This window comes from Odontesthes bonariensis, chromosome 7 (genome assembly GCF_027942865.1).
Source record: "Odontesthes bonariensis isolate fOdoBon6 chromosome 7, fOdoBon6.hap1, whole genome shotgun sequence".
In the NCBI taxonomy this organism is placed as follows: Eukaryota; Metazoa; Chordata; class Actinopteri; order Atheriniformes; family Atherinopsidae; genus Odontesthes; species Odontesthes bonariensis.
In genome coordinates, this window is record NC_134512.1 from 22691088 (window position 1) to 22709231 (window position 18144).

An 18144-nucleotide genomic window follows, 5' to 3' on the forward strand; every position below is an offset into this window, starting at 1 on the left:
CTTCATTATGTGTCATACATCTAAAGTTTTATCTTTTAAAACCAAATAAACATTTTCCTGATGAATATCTGTCTTTCTTTGCCTCTTTTCTGACATTTTGCTTACCTCATGCTTGTGTAATCTACTTACCGAACAGATTTCGAAATATTTAACCTTACATGTCCTCGTACTTTTTGAGGCCACTGTTTATCTTTGTCTCTATGATAAATCATAGTGAGTCTGAACAGAACACCAGTACAAAGAGCTCATACAACATAATCTAAATCCTGACGGTGTCAGGATGAATGTCAACCACACTGTATTAACAGCTGAAAGTTTTCAATAGAGAACACAGGGGACACACCCTTCTATAGTCTGCTTGAAGCTTTTTTTTTCTTTCTTTTTGGCTCATTACAGTTTCTTTGATATTCACTTTCAACTTACAAACGGATTGAAAATGTAATTACAAAGTTTTATTTTCCCCTCATAGGGTTCAGACAACATGACTGTAAATTACACAAGTTCTGTGTATCTGTTTAAGCTTATTCTGATGTTCCCATACCAATTCCTTACAATGTACTAGTGTTCATTCTCCTCAAGGACTTTCAAGTGGCTCTAAGCCGGATTTTGAAAGTGATGGATATTTCTGTTCTCTTGGGGTCATTTCCCAACAACTGCTGGATAGTACTGTCAGTTTGCCGCTGGCCTCCTCCATTCACAGAACAGAGATTCTTGTTGGAGGACAGTGTACCTCCTCCTCCTTTTTTGTCTCCTCCTGTTCTAGATCCTCCTCCTGGCAGCTTCATTGAGAGAACTGTAATCCCTGCTTGGGGGGCAGTGTGTCGTCTGTGCTGATAGCATTCAGAGGGACTTGTAGCACCCCAATGAACCCACTACAGAAGGGGCGACATGGTGCAACTAGCTGGGTGCTGGGCGCACAACGTGTGGCACAGGCAGATTAGCTCCAGCCCTACCCCCATTCAGCACCCCTTCCACAAACAAGCAAGCTCTTTCTGCCCAGAAAGACACAGCAGGCTGGTAGAGGCAGATTACACATACAAGCATATACACAAGCTCACACATATTCATTCCCTGAAAATTCTTAATTCCCCTGTGAAGCCCCCACATGTCAAACCTTAGACCCCACCAACCAATGAGGCGGACATCCACAGAGATTCTTGCGAAGAACGCCAATGAATTTTGTACTTAAACATTTTTGCAAGATTCACATCAAGTTCACATTGTGCTGAATTAGCTGCTCCTCGGATTGGAAAATGAAAACTGCTTTTGCTTTTCTGGTGGGCAACGAACAACAAACTCAATTTCATCAGGAGTTACAAGATCAACTTAACTTTAGAAAGAAATGAGCTCATAACGTTCTACAACAAGCATTTTGTTTAATGTGTTTATCTAGACAAGGAAATCCTACTTCTTGTTGGCGTTCTTAGATTTCAATTTTTTTTTCATTTGGAAGATGAAAATTGTAATCTGCGGACAAATGGAGCAACAGTAAAGCCCAGGGTGTATGGAGCCAATGTGATGGAGGAATTATGACGTGACTTTTGAATGCCGTATAAAGCAACCTGCTTGCAACTTTTGCCGTTCCTATCTGTGGTGATGTTTCAATAAGCTGGTTCAGTTCAGACTTGTAATGAAATTCTGCCCATTGTGGTGATCGGTACAGCTGTCTGGCTGTATTGCAGATGAGGGAAGGAGGGAAAGTTCTGCCAATCATGTACTTCTCTGTCATTATGGTGAGTGGAGTGTGAGCTCGGTTTGGGCAAGTGTTAGCTCTCAGGCTTGTTACTGTGTGCTCTCCACCCATCCGTTTTCTACACCCGCCTAATCCAATTCAGGGTCACAGGGGAGCCTATCCTCGCTGCCATTGGGTGAGAGACTGGGTACACCCTGGTAAAGTCCTTCTATTGATGCATTGAATCGTTAACAGGTGAATCGTTATCAAATCGTTAGGCTAACAAAGATTCTCAGTTCTATGAAATAATGGGCCTCTAGAAACAGGATATAAATGAACCTGTGACATGGTCTTGTTTTTCAGGAAGGAGGAAACATCTCTGTCTACCAGGTTGCTCTCAGTGGGACAGTGTGTCTTGTACCTCAGTGGGTTAGGTGTTTGATTGTAACTTATTTTTTCCGGGAGTACGAAAATCAAGAATACTAGAGATCTCCACTAAAGGAGAGGTGAGACTTCACCGTCATGCCTCTCTGTACACAAGACAGTACTTTCTTTGGTTGTTATCTGTCCCTGTTAAAAAATGTGTAAAGGGGAACATATGACCTTAGCATTTAAGCATTTACTACTGCTCTGCATTGGATGGCAGTCATGTTAATTTATTGTATTCATGTTGATCACATGGTTTTACAAGAATGAAGTGTTTGTAATAATTGGCATGCAGGTCAGATACATGTTAAAGAATTACCTTTGTACCCCCACTTTTTTTTTGGTTGCATCCATACCAGACAAAAATGCTGGAGAATTGCAATGGACTTGAGTTAGCACAATTGTTTTTAAACTAAAATTAGGGGAACTGTTTTGAAAGGTATAGGGGAATATGCAGCGTGTTGCAAATGTGCTGGGCCAAAATTTGCAAATGTGATTGTTTCTGTCTTTACAGCAGAACATTCAGGCTGAAAGACTATTTGATTGATCCTTGTTACTTAGTGAAGAAGAGGTCTGAAGTAGAGGTTAAGGCAGAAAAAGAGGAGGGAATGAGAATGGGGGGGAAAATGATGGAGCATGACTGCATTAATTACAGCAATGAGTGCATTTTACCAAGCCGTGCTGGTGTGATTAAGACTGGATGTCAAGGGAAGCGGTCCCCATTGATCCACTGCCAACAGAGACCATGTAGTCTTTCATTACGTGCAACCGGCTTGTTAATTAGAAATCAATCTCTCCCCTCTGCCCCATGCATTCCAGCTCCCCACCACTGTGCCACTCTCCCTCCACCAAACATTCACACCCAAAAGCTATGGAAGAATGTCAGACTTTGACTGATTTCAGTGCTCTTTTACTTAGCTGGCCATAATCTGTAACTTTCATGCCAAGAAAGAGCAGGGATCAGAGAGCAAAGCAGTTAGACACTTCCTCTCTAGCTCCCAGGACGTCTTTGTATTCTTGAAAGAATTTGGCAAACTGGGTTTAGTTTTAGTGGAGTTACGGTGTCATGTTGTCTTTTATGTGTGCAATTATGGGCTCTATATTTAGGGTAAGTAAGAAACTTGATCTTTCTCTAGAAAACGGAATAATTTAGCAATTACTGCCAATTGTTGAGAAGAGCATCGTTGGTGTCTTCATTATTCGATTAGATTAAAGTTACCTGTTAACTGTTCACTTCATCTAAAGATGCAACTCCATGCATCTTGTATCGAATCATTAAATGTTCATATAACCACACATAGCTGTTTTTTTGGCAAAAAAATTCAAGCAGTCAGATCTGTCTGAATTCATTTTTTATTTAGTGCATACAATAATCAGGCTTGCATCTGAGTGACCCCTTTCAGGACTGCACAAACTGCCCCACAAGTAGCTTTACTCACCGAGGCCTTTAGTGTGGCATAGAGTGCAAGTATGGCTGCACACCCATCCCTGAAGATTAACCATGTCTGCAGTATCTTCAACAGCAAGTGGAAAAAAAGGTTATCTACAGCTGAACAAGTCCATAAACCTTTAGGTTAGAATACTGCCACTGATTTGGAGATTTTCTCTCAGAGCTGGAGGGCAACGTTGACACTGCCTTATTGATTCTTAGGTGATAAGATCGTCGAGCTGATGTTTTTGTGAGGCAGATTTTACACATTGTTGTTAGACAAGTTTATGAAATAGGTTTTCATAGTAGATAACATTAGATTTACCACTTAATTCCGATCTCTCTAAATAAACTCACTTGGTGAATTACTTTGTTAGATTTGAACTGATATTCATTATTTCTTAGACATCAACAGTCATTTAGGAGTGAACAGTGCCACATTTGAATCAGTGCTGTTCTGACATCACAGTGAGTTTGGGGGACACTTGGGGTCACATTATTACAATTCAGCACGCACACGAAAAACCCACATAATGCTGTGACTGAGCCAGCCACCTGGCCTTTGACCTGAGTCTATTTAGACACCAAGCCCAAAATCTTGGCCGGTTTTTAAATGGTTTTTATCCTGTTTACCTTATACCTAATTTAGTTCTGATCATGGGTCACTTTTTTTGTATTTGCTAAATTTGGATATAAAAACAAGTATTTTAATCATGAAAAATGTTTTGTAAGCAGAGTAGGAAGAAGGAAAGGAAGCTATAGCCGGGAGGCCGGAAAGTTCTTGGCAATGTAAAGTGAACCGCTATATAAAGTGACAGTTATATTATTCATATTAGCATTATTATATTTGAGACGGTGGAATCTTGGTTTGGATCTCTGTCAGCCCAGAATGCCGAAGGCCTCTTGAGCCAGCATGTGTGAGTGCGCTCCTGCGTTCGCATATGTGTGCATGTACATACAGTAGCATGTAGAACAGCTGTCTGGTTTTGTAAGGACATAAGACCAGATGTTTGATTGCAGGAGGTATAGGGTGCTTTACTACAGACACAGATGGACCCAATGCAACTAATGTACTCTTTTTATTTTTTTCTCCTCACTGGAATAGTTTTAAAAAACTGTTGCATTTTTTTGAGTCCCTTTTAGAAAAATGTGGTTCCTCCTACAAGGCATGACTATACTATGAAAAACTCCCCCATTTTGTTTAAAATACATGCTGTATGTAAGCTCAGCATCAATAGTTCCAGTCCAACATTAAGTCAGCACCTTGTTATTTTACTGTTCATGAGGCAGTTAAAAGTCCAGGTTGATAATCTGATAGACACTGCAGTTTGAAGTGTCAGGTCATGAGGATAGCTAAGAGGAGGGCAAGTGCACCTGGTGCTTACTTATTCTCTTTCATCTCAGAAGCCTTAGTGAGTCTGGAATATGCAGTGTTGGAAGCACAAGGATGGGGATTCAGCAAAAGACCGAACCGCAGGATATTTTTTGAAAACATGATACTTTTTTCATATAATATGAAAATATTCACTTCTTAGGCTATTTCATCTGAGTCGGAAATAATTCAGTAGAAGCTGTGTGTTTGTCACTTAAATAAAACATGACTGAGTGGCCCCGAGACACTGACATTTATTAAGTTTGGTCTATTTCTCCCTTTGAAAGTGGGGTAAGGTCTACAACAGTCTCAACTCAGAAAGTAATGGACTACACTCCCTTATTTGACTCCTTTACATATGGGCAGTGTTCCAGTCTATATTTTCCTGCACCGTGCCATTAGTACGTGGTTTGGACTCCCTGTATACAGGCCTTTTAAAGATGTATTCATTTGCTGAACAGTAGTGGATAATACACAATTTATCAGAAACACATCTTGATCGTTTTCCTTGAAACTTGGTACACTCAGATTTTAATGAGACTGGGCAAACTTTGTGGCTCATTTGATTTGTAATGGGGTTAATCCACTGTTGGAAGTTGAGACGTTGGTCTTAAAGGTTAAGTACTTTAAAGTCAAGGAATAAAAGACAGTCTTGCATCACCAGGTATGATCACAGTCAGTGCTCCAAAAATATAATTGTAACCTGCTATAAAAAAACACACCATTGTCCCTTTACCATAGTTAGTTGCACTGTGTTGCCTAATGACTCCTACCTGGTGGCACTTTTCGCATTTTGACAATGTGCTTTAAGATGCTCGTTCTGCTGTTAATCAAACACAACTTCCTTGTTTGCCTGGGCACTCAGCATTTTGCCTTCAGATCTGCAGGGGATGTCTTATCTGCTGCCTTCTACTTTGTCACCGTGAAAATAGCAACTTTTACAGCAGAAAGCTGTTGATTTCAGCTCAACATAATATCTGCTTTTTTTTCCTTCCATCTGTCCTTCCATCACTTGATCCGCCCGTTGAGTTTGTGTTGCGCTTGCAACTTGCTTTGACACATGCCATCTGATCAGGACCAGCTCAGTTGTAAAGCAGTTTGGGGGAGGTCACAGAAGGATGTAGGTTTAGGAGGCAGACCAGGTGTGGGAAGAGGATGGAGGCCACTTAGACTAAACCGCCTGATTTCTCTGACAAAGATGAGAAAAACAGGCTGTGTGGTTATACATGTAGACTGAGAGCTTGGCCCTCATTATCACTGTTCTGTTTCCTGTCAGACTTGCTCCCAGTGGAGCAGGTGAAGTGGAAGGGGAGTCTTTGTGCATACTTTCAAAGGTGGTTTACTTGCTGTGATTATTTATTTTTGTATGTTGCTTTGAAAGACTATTTTCCATATAGTAAGGGGTCTATTTACATGTATGGGTGTGTTTTTTGTGAGTGAGCTTGATATTAATATTGTCCAATAGAGTGTTGCAGTTGTCAGCGTGTGTTCTGTTTTGTGTGAGGAGTTTTGTTTTGGGTTTTGCTCAGGGTTGGAGCCTGACTGGGCTTTCCGTGTTTTCCTACATTGCTTTTCTCTCAGGAATGCATACGATTTGGCAGCCTTTCTCAGTACCTCACATATAGTTCAATTTAAGACTGTTTATCTTTTCTGTGATATATTCTTATTAGACCCTGGGTTTGATAGTTGTCTTTTTAGCATGTTCAGTGTGCTTGTTCGGACTGGATAGCTAAAGCTTTTTCCTCTGTCTGCAGAACACATGGTGTTGATCATAGGGACAGCTCACTCTCCAGTCCTGACTCCACAGTCACAAAAACGACAGAGGGAAGGAATTGTGGCGTTGTACATCTAATGAATTTAACATGCTTTTGATTAGCGCTTATGAAGGATACTGTTTACTGTAGTTCTTATCCTCACCTCATCAGGTCACATTTGCATTAAAACTGATGAAGGCAATGTTCAAACAAAACAAAGGCCTATCAAACTGATTTAAGATGGGATCTGTGTGCTGTTTAATGCCTCTGAACAGTAAATCAATGCACGATGTCAAAAGCCCAGAGATGATTTTCCATCAGAGCTCAGTTTAGGTAAGGAGAGTAGCTTTTGAGTTGTCACAACAACATGTGCTCTCCTCTGCACATGTGCTCCTCAGTTGGAAAGTATGACATCACATTGAGTTTGAAAACACGCTTATTTAAAAATCAGGTACACGTGTTATGAGCCACAGAACCGTGTCCATGCGTGGAGAACTAGTCTTGTGATGCCACATTCCTCCTCCATGAGCGCACACAATATCCTTATCAAAGAGCGGAAAATAAAAGGTTCCAAGGGAGCTTTCCTCCTCTGTCTTCCTGCAGCATGGGACTGTGATGAGCACCCTCCCTGCAGGCTTGTAGCTGCTCAACACTTTCTAGTTTGTCAAACTTTGAGAGCAAAAATAAGTGACTAATGTCTCATTTTCATAAATTAAATTTATGAATTATTAAAAGTGTTATCACTTATCAATAAAATACTTTTGAGCCAAGCTGCAGTTCCTTTTGTTTGCCTAGCCAACATGAAGTGGTATGTCAGTGATGGTGAAATTCTGCTTTAAGGTGTGCAATAACCAATATCCCTCATGTTACTGTATCTACTTAAGTTATCCAAATTTGTGGAGCTGATCAGATGTGCTCTCTTTGAATCATTTCAAGCTTGTCGAGCTCTGTGTGGTCATGGAAATAGGTGCTCCATCACAGTGATGGTGTTCCACTTGTGGATCCAGTTCTTTGCCCTTGTTTCACATACACACGCCTCTCTTACTTATGAAGTCCGTTCTGTCATTATTCATTTTGTTCATGAGTGACAAAGCTTTCCCTGTGGGGTTATATGTTCATTGAGAGTCTAATGTCAGGAAAGAGATTAAAAGTATAGACAATACATTATGTGCAGAAACATATTATTTTGAGATTTTTTTTCAGATGGTAGAGAGTCATAGTCACTAAAAAGACAAACAATAAAGGAAAGAATGCATTCCTTGAGCATTTTATTAGAATTATGGGTCAGAATCATATGGGTTAAGCACAATGAAGTGTGATTTTGAGGCAGAATATGTGTGAGGGACAGAATGCTTGTGACAGCACTGCCTCTTCTCTTCTGTTTTTCTCCACGGTTCATATCAAGCCATGTTAGGAAGTTAGTCTTCAGTTCCCCCTCCTCCTTTCCCCTTCAGTTTCAGTTTTGCTAAACAAAGCCTAATAAAAAATTCTCAACTGAGAACAGGCAGTGATCATAAAAGGACCAGTGAACTGTTCCTAGGAGATAAACTGCTTTGATGAAGTCTTTTGAAAAAAAACATGTGTAGAAGCTGTAGTTTAGCAGACCTATAGAAGCTCAGTGGCTCATAGGTCATCTGTGATCTAGTTTCACAGCAGCAGATGGCAGTGCCAGCAGGCCAGGATGGTGCCAGAAGGTTACGCAATGGAATGATGCTTCTAAGACCTGACTGAACACCACATGACACATATATGTGCAGAAACACACTTCCCACACATTCTTCTGAAATTGCATTAATAAATTAAGACTTCGCGAACTCAGAGGATCTGCATATTCTTGAACTTGTCAGTTTAAAGGACCATTCTTTCCTTCCTTTCATGTTCACTGTTAATGTTGACCTATACTTCATAGTGTCATGGTCAGGTGACTGAACCATTTCAGGAAGCTCAGAGTGAAGTGGCACCCCTACACTGGCATAGACATGGAAACAGATGGAACTATAGCTTCCCTATGGTCTGGCCTCCATTTCCTGGTCCTCTCTGGGGCACGTGTGTGTCTGCCAGTGGGATATGGGTCAGATGGTCGGTTATCTTTATCCAGATTGATGCCAGGAAAACCTCCATCCGTTTGGAAACAAGATGGGCATCCTCCTGGTTTAACTGGGGAAAAAAGGGATTTCATTGATAATGTACGCTATCTCTGTCATACATTGATAATGATTTCTACTACCTTACTCCGTACTATCCTAGCTTTTTATATTTTCAGTCCGCCACACAGCTGAGTATGTCAATCTTGTTAGCACTTAATTTTGTCTCTATATCTTTGACAAAGGTACTTCAGAAATATTTTCCTGAGGCTTGTGCTAATGAAGTAAAGGTTACCGTATGAATGCGGGTGTGGTGAGGATTGGTGAGTGTGTACACAAAGAGCAGAATAGAGCTGTTCAGACCATGCCAACAACAGAGGCCCTTCAATGGAAGCTGACGGGTCTGCTGTGTAAAGCTGGTCTTCTCTCAGCACTCCAATACTTCCTGTCCAGCACTGGTCTTATACCTCATTACGCTTTTTTTTTTCGACATTTGAGCTCATGCCACCAGGTACAGGCCTTTCCTTGCTGCACTCTAAGGACTCGTTGTCATTGTTTTTAGAATGCAACTGGACCCCTGTTATAGATGCTGATCCAGCATATAATGAGCCATTGTGTTTTTTTTTTTTTTTTTTTTTTGTAAGTGTTTCTGAGATGAGCATGTGGTCTTTTTTTCAGCTACTTCATAGATTTGTTATGAAGAAAAAACACATTCCCTGTCTAGAATAGGTGGATCCTCTCTAAAGACTCATCTCTCTGGGACTGGTGTAGTGAGTCTGGAATATGCAGTACTCTAGTATCTGATAAAATTTTAAATACTTATTCACTGTCATATTCTGGAAAAGTATGTTTTTGTCTCAGTCTTGAGAATGCTTTTACAACGTTTAGGAAAAGTTAAAGCTATCCTGTTGGTCTTGATTGCCAGGTGGCTACGACAAATCGGGGAGTCATGACTGAAATATTAATCAAACAAATTCAAACCAAGAGTTGGTGTGACATGAACAAGAACATAAAGTTCTGTACATGAATAGAGCTGGATTATTTTATTTTTTTATTTATTTGCTGAATTATTTGTACTTTTTTTGCAGAATGATTGTCATGGACAATTAATTTTCCATTCTTAATTGATCGTCACTGTGTGTGTTGACATAGTTGCTGTGAGTGTCTGTTTGAACGGTCAGAGATTTGCCAGAAAAAAAAAAACACTATTGTGTTTGTCAATGTGTATTTCGTTGCGTTGTGTGGTTTGCTGGTATTTTGTGCCCTAACATTACTCATGATGCATCCAGAGAAGTGAAGAAAGCCCCAGGCCCATCAATAGTTGAGTAGTAGCACAGTTATGTGTGTCTATAATGAGGCATACTACATCGCTTCATCAATATTACATGCTGGCTTTGGGCCAAGAGATGTGCTCTGTGGTGCGTTCAAATATGAAGTATGAGTGTCCGTATGTGGGTGTGAATGTTATACATATAGTGTAATGAGCATTCTTAAAAACTTAAGTTAGGATTCCTTGCAGACATGACTCGGACACAGCTTGAGCCTCTTGAAATCTGAGACTTAAAGGGCGCTTATGCGTGCCGCTCCAAGTCGATTTTCTGCTCATATGTCAGTAGCAGTCCTGACCTGATGACCTCCTTTTTGCTCCTCCTTCCTTAACACACTGACAGTGACATAATCACAGTGTTAATTAAGACCAGGAGTACATCAAAGCTGTACCTTTTCCGGCTGAACCTGTTCATACATTCCATTCAAAGCCAAGAGAAATAAAATGTTTAATAAAGAGACTGCATTTCTTCTGATTACAACTACTGGATGGACAAGAAAACGGCTTGCGAGAGTATGTACAGATTAATTTGACCATCTATTAATCAAAACTACACAGAATTTGATTGCATATTTCTATTTATTTCTGTCTGTGTGCACTTGATTTGTAAACTAGAGATGAGAGCTTACACAGGACGTTTCCATGCGTCCAGGTGTTTCCAAAAGCAGAACTTGACTTATACATTTATTGTTACACGTGGACAGGGTGTGAACAAACAAATGCTCAGAAACACTAATAATACTAATATTCTGTGAATAACACTGTTGCTAGTAAAGTTCTCCCCTATTCCCGCCTCATGGCTTCTCATTCCCTTTGGCCAAATGAACAGTGCTCAGAAATGAAGTATGGACAAGAATGTTAACGGCTAGCATCAAAGGCCTTTCTCTAGATTTGTGTGTGTGTGTGTGAGTATGAGTGTAAAGAACCCCCACAGGTGATTGGATCTGATCTGATCTCATCTGATTGGCTCATCTGTCTGATGCATTCCACAGGCAAGTGAGAGGAGGTGTTAGAGGCTTCCCTAAATAATTTAGATCTTGGATTTGTATTGATCATGAGCCATTCCACTACCCAGGCTCTCTCCATCCCTATTCGCCCATGTTCTTGTTTTTCGATTGTAACCTCGTGCCCCCAGCTCTGAAATCCCCTCCCCTCCCCCACTCCACTCCACAACCTGTACATCAAACGGCATGCAGGTCCACTGCTGCGAGGGAGCAGAACATGCATAAAAAGAGAAGGTGCAGGAAAAAAAGCTTTTTTTTTTTTTTAGTGGCTTCTCAAGAAGCAGAGAAGCTTGAATAAAGGTGTAAGCATTGGCTAAAGAAAGAAGTGGCATGGTGAAGGCAGAAAAAATTATTACCTTTGTGTGTAGCATGTAAGAGGGCATCTTGTGGAATGTGTGCATAGCCTTGATGATGCAGGTCAATGGAAGTGCAGAAATTTGCATTTTGAGTGTACTGAGGGAGCCCCAACTCGGTGCATTACTCCATTAAATACTATAACATGCCATGGCCTTGGATCAATACAGCATAATGTAATGTCTAGTAAAATGTCTATATACGATGTGGAATGCATTTGTTAAATAGGTATTTTATTTCAGAAGCAAAAATAGCATAAATCAAAGGCTCATGAATCCGTAGTATAAACGCGACTGCTCGTCTAAATGGGATCTTTCTTGCTCATTTTTTGGATGCTGCAGTGTTAGAGATGCACAGAGCAGCAACGAATAAGATAATGCTTCTGTCTCCAAGCAAAATACCTTTCTCACAATGCAGCTTCCTGTGTACTGTATTCATACTGATGTGATTCTTATAGTTCTATTAGAAACATAATTATTCAACAATCAATTGTTTAATATGAAAATGAAGTCCCTAAAAAACTCCCCACATGTGTTAAATTACAATTTATCTGTTATTGTTTTATTTTTTATTATAATGTAATTTTTATTTTGAGTACATCATTTCACATTTCAAAAAGCAAACGTGTGTGACATGCTTGAACCATATTGGTTATTGGTTATCATCATGGGTTAATTTCCAATTAAATTAAGAGTGCAACATTAATAAGCATGTCATTTAATTGAATGTGGTTGAACATGGAGTGTGTAAGATAACAGAATAGAATATATAATAATAATTATATTACAGTCAAAGCTAGATTTTTGTGTAAAGGCTGTGACAGGAAACCAGAAGCGTAATGTCTGGATATAATCAAAAGTGTTGTGGTATGAATTATTGAGGCTTTGATATTGAAGAGAGCCAGGAAAGGAAGAGATGGCCTGAACTGTGCTCTTAAGACTGGGTGTAACGCATCCAGTGTGCACAGACACATGGAGAACACACACATTCAGACGCATACACTCAAACTCTGGGCGCCTTGTGTGAGGACATGTTAATGGACTGTCCTAGTCAGACAGACAGGCAGACAGGGCCACACAGGAGTCTACCCTGCCCAGATTCCCACCATGAAACACACCCAGCCCAAAAGAATGGACGCCCCGAGACCAAACACACTATGTTGCTAGTCTTACTAAAAACACACAAGTTACAAGTGCCTCCTCCTTTCCCAATTCATTTTTGTTCTTTTTCATAAGCAGGGGGATTCCAGGGTCAAGAAATAACAATGCCTCAATCTTTCACTGCCGCAGAGCATTCTATTCCTCAGTGTACAGAACAGTTTTTGTGGTAGTGTGTTCTCCTTTGAGCTACAGACTGTTCCCCTGTGCTCTGGTCTGTCTGTCTGGAAACAGTCCAGTGAGTAAGCTCCTTCCTTCAGTGTTGCAGCCGACTCTGTGGGCCTGTCACTCAGGGACACTGTTTACGGGGTTAATCAATAGTTAATTTGCTGCTGAATAAACTAAGCTGTAGATATGTTCAGCTTGATAATGGACCTCTGGCAGTTTTCAGATCTGCTGTTGTCTGTGGTCATCACAGATGACCACAGACTTAACAAAATTATCAGGATTACATCCAATTAGCTCATCCGTCTCCTTAAATGGGATTGTCAATAGAGACAGACCTCGTTTAAAGTACTGTGGCAGATTACATTCAAGTACTTTTGTTTGTGTGACAGTCTTTCAGGTGATGATCCCAGATGTTTTTCTTTGTCTGGAACTTTTGAAGTGACTGGATTTCACATTAAGATTAGTTAACTGTAAATTTAATGTAATTGCTGTCCTGTGTTTGCTTTTGTCTTTATATAACTGTGTGTGTAGTTTTTTTTTATATGCATACACACACGCACGCACGCACGCACGCACGCACGCACGCAAGCACGCACGCATGTATGTATATATATATATATGTATGTGTGTATATATGTGATTTCTGACACTTAATCAGCAGTTCATCTCACAGTGAGGTTGAGGTATGAATACACAAATGCTAAAACATGAAAGAAGTATTTCAATGTTTACATTGTAAAAGATTTGCATCTCTTGAAAGTAACATCCCTTTTAAAGATCTTACTTTTATCTTTGTCTTCAGTGTCCATCTCTACCAGTGTGTCTTTTGATGGTCTGCTTGTGACTGGCCTCTACACCTCCACACCAGTACAGTCGGCTCCCATTCCAGCTCCAGCTGCTTTTGGCTTTGGTAAGTCGCTCTCATTTTGCCATCACAAGCTACTTATTGCTTGTACTTTTTTAGCTCTGAGAATACCCCTGATACTCAAAATGTATTAATTTTCATTCTTGGACAATGGAGTTTCAAAATGAGGATGACCCCGCTCAGTGATACATATCCGCTCCCAGAATGAGCATAAAACAACTTCCCGCTTCTTTTGTGACTGGCCGTGAATGAAGAGTGAAAAAAGATGTGATCATAGATTTGGCATAACATGTTTTCATAGATATTTGAGAAGAAAAAAAGAATAGATTAAGATTAAAAAAGTAAAGAGACGGCTGACATTGAAAAGTAGTCCTACGATATCAGGTGATCATCAGGTCAGCTGGTCAGATGTTGCAATAAAGGTTCTGTGGTCTAGTGGGATTTTATTGTTTTTCAAAAAAGACAGTGATAGAAGATTTTTCATGACAACAAAAGGGATGTGAATTTTTTATTTCTTGAATTGTTGGTTTCCTTCGGCTGTTATCTGCAGCCTCTTTGCACGGCCAGTGGGTGCAACTTTATAGTTAGATCTGCATTAACACCTTGCTGTCAGTTGTTTTTGCTTCTTTTATTCATCCTGCAAAATATCAATGTCCTAAGATTATTTTGTCAAGTGCAGTCCTTTTAGACTGTTTGGTGAGCAGAATTTTACTAAGTGCATGTAATGAGGATTCTTAGAACCAGATGAAGTGCATGAGGATGGTGCCCATGAGTGCACGGGTAGAGGCACTCTTGGGGCATTAAGGGAGCATAAAGAACTCCTCTGAGAACAGGGCTACTGGCCCAGAACCTCTGCCCAGTGTGCTCACTTACCCTGACTAACTCTACTGTTCTTCAGATGCTGACTTCACTTTGGCCCAGGCTGCTTTTCACTCTTGGCAGTTATTTTTATTCGAATGGAATCCAAGCACAGATTGCATCACCTTTGCTTCACTGTAATTGCTAAAAAACATTTCAGGAGTGCAGCCACAATATGCTCAACTGTGACTTTCTGCATGATGTTTTGTTCAAAGTCGACAAAGCTTTCCATTACAACACGTGTAATCTGCCGAGCAGTAACGTTGAGCAGGTCTCAGTGTCAATCAGTTACTCAATCCTCAAATTAAGAATTCACTGCATTTTGTCTCTGTTCATAGTTTACAGCTTCCTCTCCCAGTGTAGACTTCAAGACAACAAGCCCATTCATTTTTATGATTCTACATGGGATGTTTATGAGAAACTCTTAATTTCGTGCTAGCAGAGAGCTTTCAGACCTTGGTGTCACATCTGGAGATCAAAGACTTTTCAGCTTTGTGAGGGCTGAAGGAGGATGCTCCCAAAGAGAATATGATTTGTTAATGAGCTAATGGAAACCTGATGCTGTGCAGAATGGACCCAGTGTTGGAGCTTAACACTTTGAGGATAGTAGAGTGGAACAACAATAGAATGAGACGCTGCTTAATGTCCATTGTTGTGACAAATAAAAAGAGACATATGAAGACAGGAATTTCACGCAACTCCACAAGGGAGATTATGAGCGTTGTTTCATGTAAAACAATTAAGAGAGGGTGTGGCTCTAATCCCTCATAATGGAGGACATGTTTGACAAATGCACAGCAACATGCTTACACATGGAATTAGAAATAATAATACTTACTTTCATTCAAATACACACACGCTCCAAATGTGAACCGTTCTTAAAGAGATTGCTAGCTGAGAGAACATGTGGTTGACAGATGTATCAGTGCAGGAACTGACATGAACTTTAGCGCTGGAAGAATGAAACCTCACTGCACTGCTATCACAGAATCACTCATACTGGCAGAAGATCAATGGTAAAATTAGATCGTTGGGAGTTTTTGAGGTTTGAAATCCCAGCTTAATGGTAAGCATAAGTCTATAAAGAGAGCAGACTCTTACTTTTTGCTTGTTTGGTGTTAATGGTGTGAAAGAGGACACATAGAAGACATTTTAGAGGACAAATTACTTCATCAGGGAAAAGGAAGATGGAATAAACAAATAAAGGCTTTGAGATAGACTGGTGACCTGTCCAGGTTGAACCCTGCCCCTTGCCCAGTGTCAGCCACTTGAGGAACCAGCCCCTTTAGGTCTACCACAGAATAAAGCAAGTATAGCTAGTTTATGGATAACCATAGGTAGACATTGAGCTTTTGAGACAGTTTCTGTTTTCTTTGGAGTTAATGTTTCTACACTCTGTGTTGGGATATCCTGTGATTGATGTGGTCAAAGGAGTTGCACCAAGTAAACAAGATGACTGCATCTCAGCCTTCTAAATATAAATATACATGCTCTATCCATGTTTTTTCTTATTGTGTCTGCTCGTGTTTTTATTAATTTTTTTTTGTTGTTGTTGTTATAGTCGTAAATGGAGACGTGCCCATAACTCATCATTCACAAACGCCATGACATTGAGACATGGGTTCGCCTTTTATTGTCTTCCACTCCCCTGAATTATAAAGCACTTAAAGCGTTTTGCTTTGAGGGACTGACTTTTACCGCATCATCACAACTCAATCCCCACTCATTGTTGAATTGATGTGTGACAAAGAATTTCTGCGGGTAATTAAGGTAGTCGAAAGAAGACAATGTCTTCAGCTTCTGTGCTGTGCTGCGGCTGTAGATGCTCAAGTCTCATCCATCCTCCACAGGCAAAATATCCCACACATGCCACTGGCAGCTAACTAGATATCTTAATGATACTATAATTGTTCTGTTATGGCTAGCACAGACAAACTGGAGCTTAAAACAATGTTGTGTTTTGGAGTCATGCCCACTTGAGAGAGGCAGAACACAGGAGTGTAAATTGACTGTGGTTTTCATAAATATGCTCAAAGGGGGCAGAGAAAGCAGCCTGGTGGAAGCATTCTGCAACTATTTTTCTATTTTAAGGTGCCAGGGGCTGGCAGAAAGACTCCAGTTTTTATTTATATATTCATTTCTTGGGAATTCATGTAATTACAACACACAGTTAATGCATGAAGTTGGATGTGTAGCTTTATTTCAGTTTACTAGGTAATAAAGTTTGATCATTCAGTTACTCACTATGGGCCTTTGCAAAATTCTTTTAAAGTAAAACTTGAAGACTTTATGTGTGAAAGTAACTTGCTCTAAAAGGGATGTCCGTACAACCTGCCAGAAAAGCAATATGAGTCCGGACTGACTCAGCTGCTGGAGAATTCCAACTGCCCTGTGTTTTTCCTCCTATAACTTATCCCTTCAAGGGAGCTTTTTTTCCAGTCCAGTGTCTTGGCTTTCTGAAACAAATTCACACAGCCTTCAAACTGGCGTTTAAAAAGATTTTATAAAGACAATGTCCTGTGTACATAGTAATAATTGATCTGTGTATCAGGACTAAATGTTTGCTGTTATATGTCACAGGGCAATAATAAATTGATGTACTACAACTCACAGACCAAAGCCTAAATGGAAAGGATTGTCACATGTGGTTTGATTTGTATTGCTTCCCTAATGGTAAAATATTTCCCATCACATCATAATCCATTCAAACACAAAGACAGAATAAGCGTTTGTTCTAAATGTCTTCTGCTAACTTATAATTATGATGATGAACAGGCACTTACAGGGAGAAGGGAGCTTTGAAAATAGATAGGAGGGAAACGGATAGGCAAAAATGCCAACATGAAGCTGACAAAGTGTGTGAGATTAAATGAATGAGTGCAAGTGCAGAGTGACAGGGGAAAATTGTAGAAAGTGTGCATGAAAAATGGCAAACAGGGACCAATGAAAAGAAGACAGTGTGTGAATTATATAGGGAGGGGGATGGAGAGGAAGAAGATGAGAGGATGCCGTTCCATCACTCCCTTTGACGGAGTGGGTGATTACTGTTGCCTTGCCAATGCTGAGCTGCTGAGAAACTGGTCATTGATGGATAGCTCGTTTGCAGGGTGGTGTTTATTTTGTCGTTAATTTACATATTTGTATGTATTTGTGGGGCGGTTGGTTTCTGCTTGTGAGGATCAGTCCCCATCTCAATATGATGAATCTGGCTGTCTGACAAAATGGACAGCTTAGTGACAGGGACATCCAGCTGACACTAGGCTCCCATGACGGATGGGCTCATGCTAACACACAGGCCGATTACAGATGAAATCCTGCAGCACCTTGACCTGTGGAGGATGGGCTACACTGGGTCTGCAGCCAAAAGTATAATCATACCATACATATATTTAATTCTTAAAAGCATTCCATGGGTTGTTGGCATCCCGGTTAGGACTACATTACATTCACCATCATAAATTCTGCCTTGTTTTTAAATAAAGCTCTCAACTCCATGATATTCCTCAAAAAGCAGTTATTCAAAGTTTCTTTTTTTTTTAAAGGAAGGGACTGTCAACAACATATTGTCATAGCAACACATTAGAAACACTGCTAACAAATGTTAGGTTTAATGCAGAGCATGTTTTTCCATGTTTTTGGAAGGCTTTAATGTCAATGTCTGTGTAAACAAAGAT

The 18144-nt window shown here is 40.2% G+C and overlaps 1 protein-coding gene across 2 annotated transcripts in view; it reads left to right on the forward strand.

Moving 5' to 3' along the window:
- The window catches only part of reln (reelin), a 93343-nt gene that overhangs the window by 7631 nt on the left and 67568 nt on the right, over positions 1 to 18144 (forward strand). For both annotated transcript variants that reach the window (XM_075470124.1, XM_075470123.1), the window contains exon 2: positions 13550 to 13657. In XM_075470124.1, coding sequence (XP_075326239.1) covers positions 13550 to 13657 — 108 coding nt within the window. The remainder of the gene's footprint in view (positions 1 to 13549; positions 13658 to 18144) is intronic.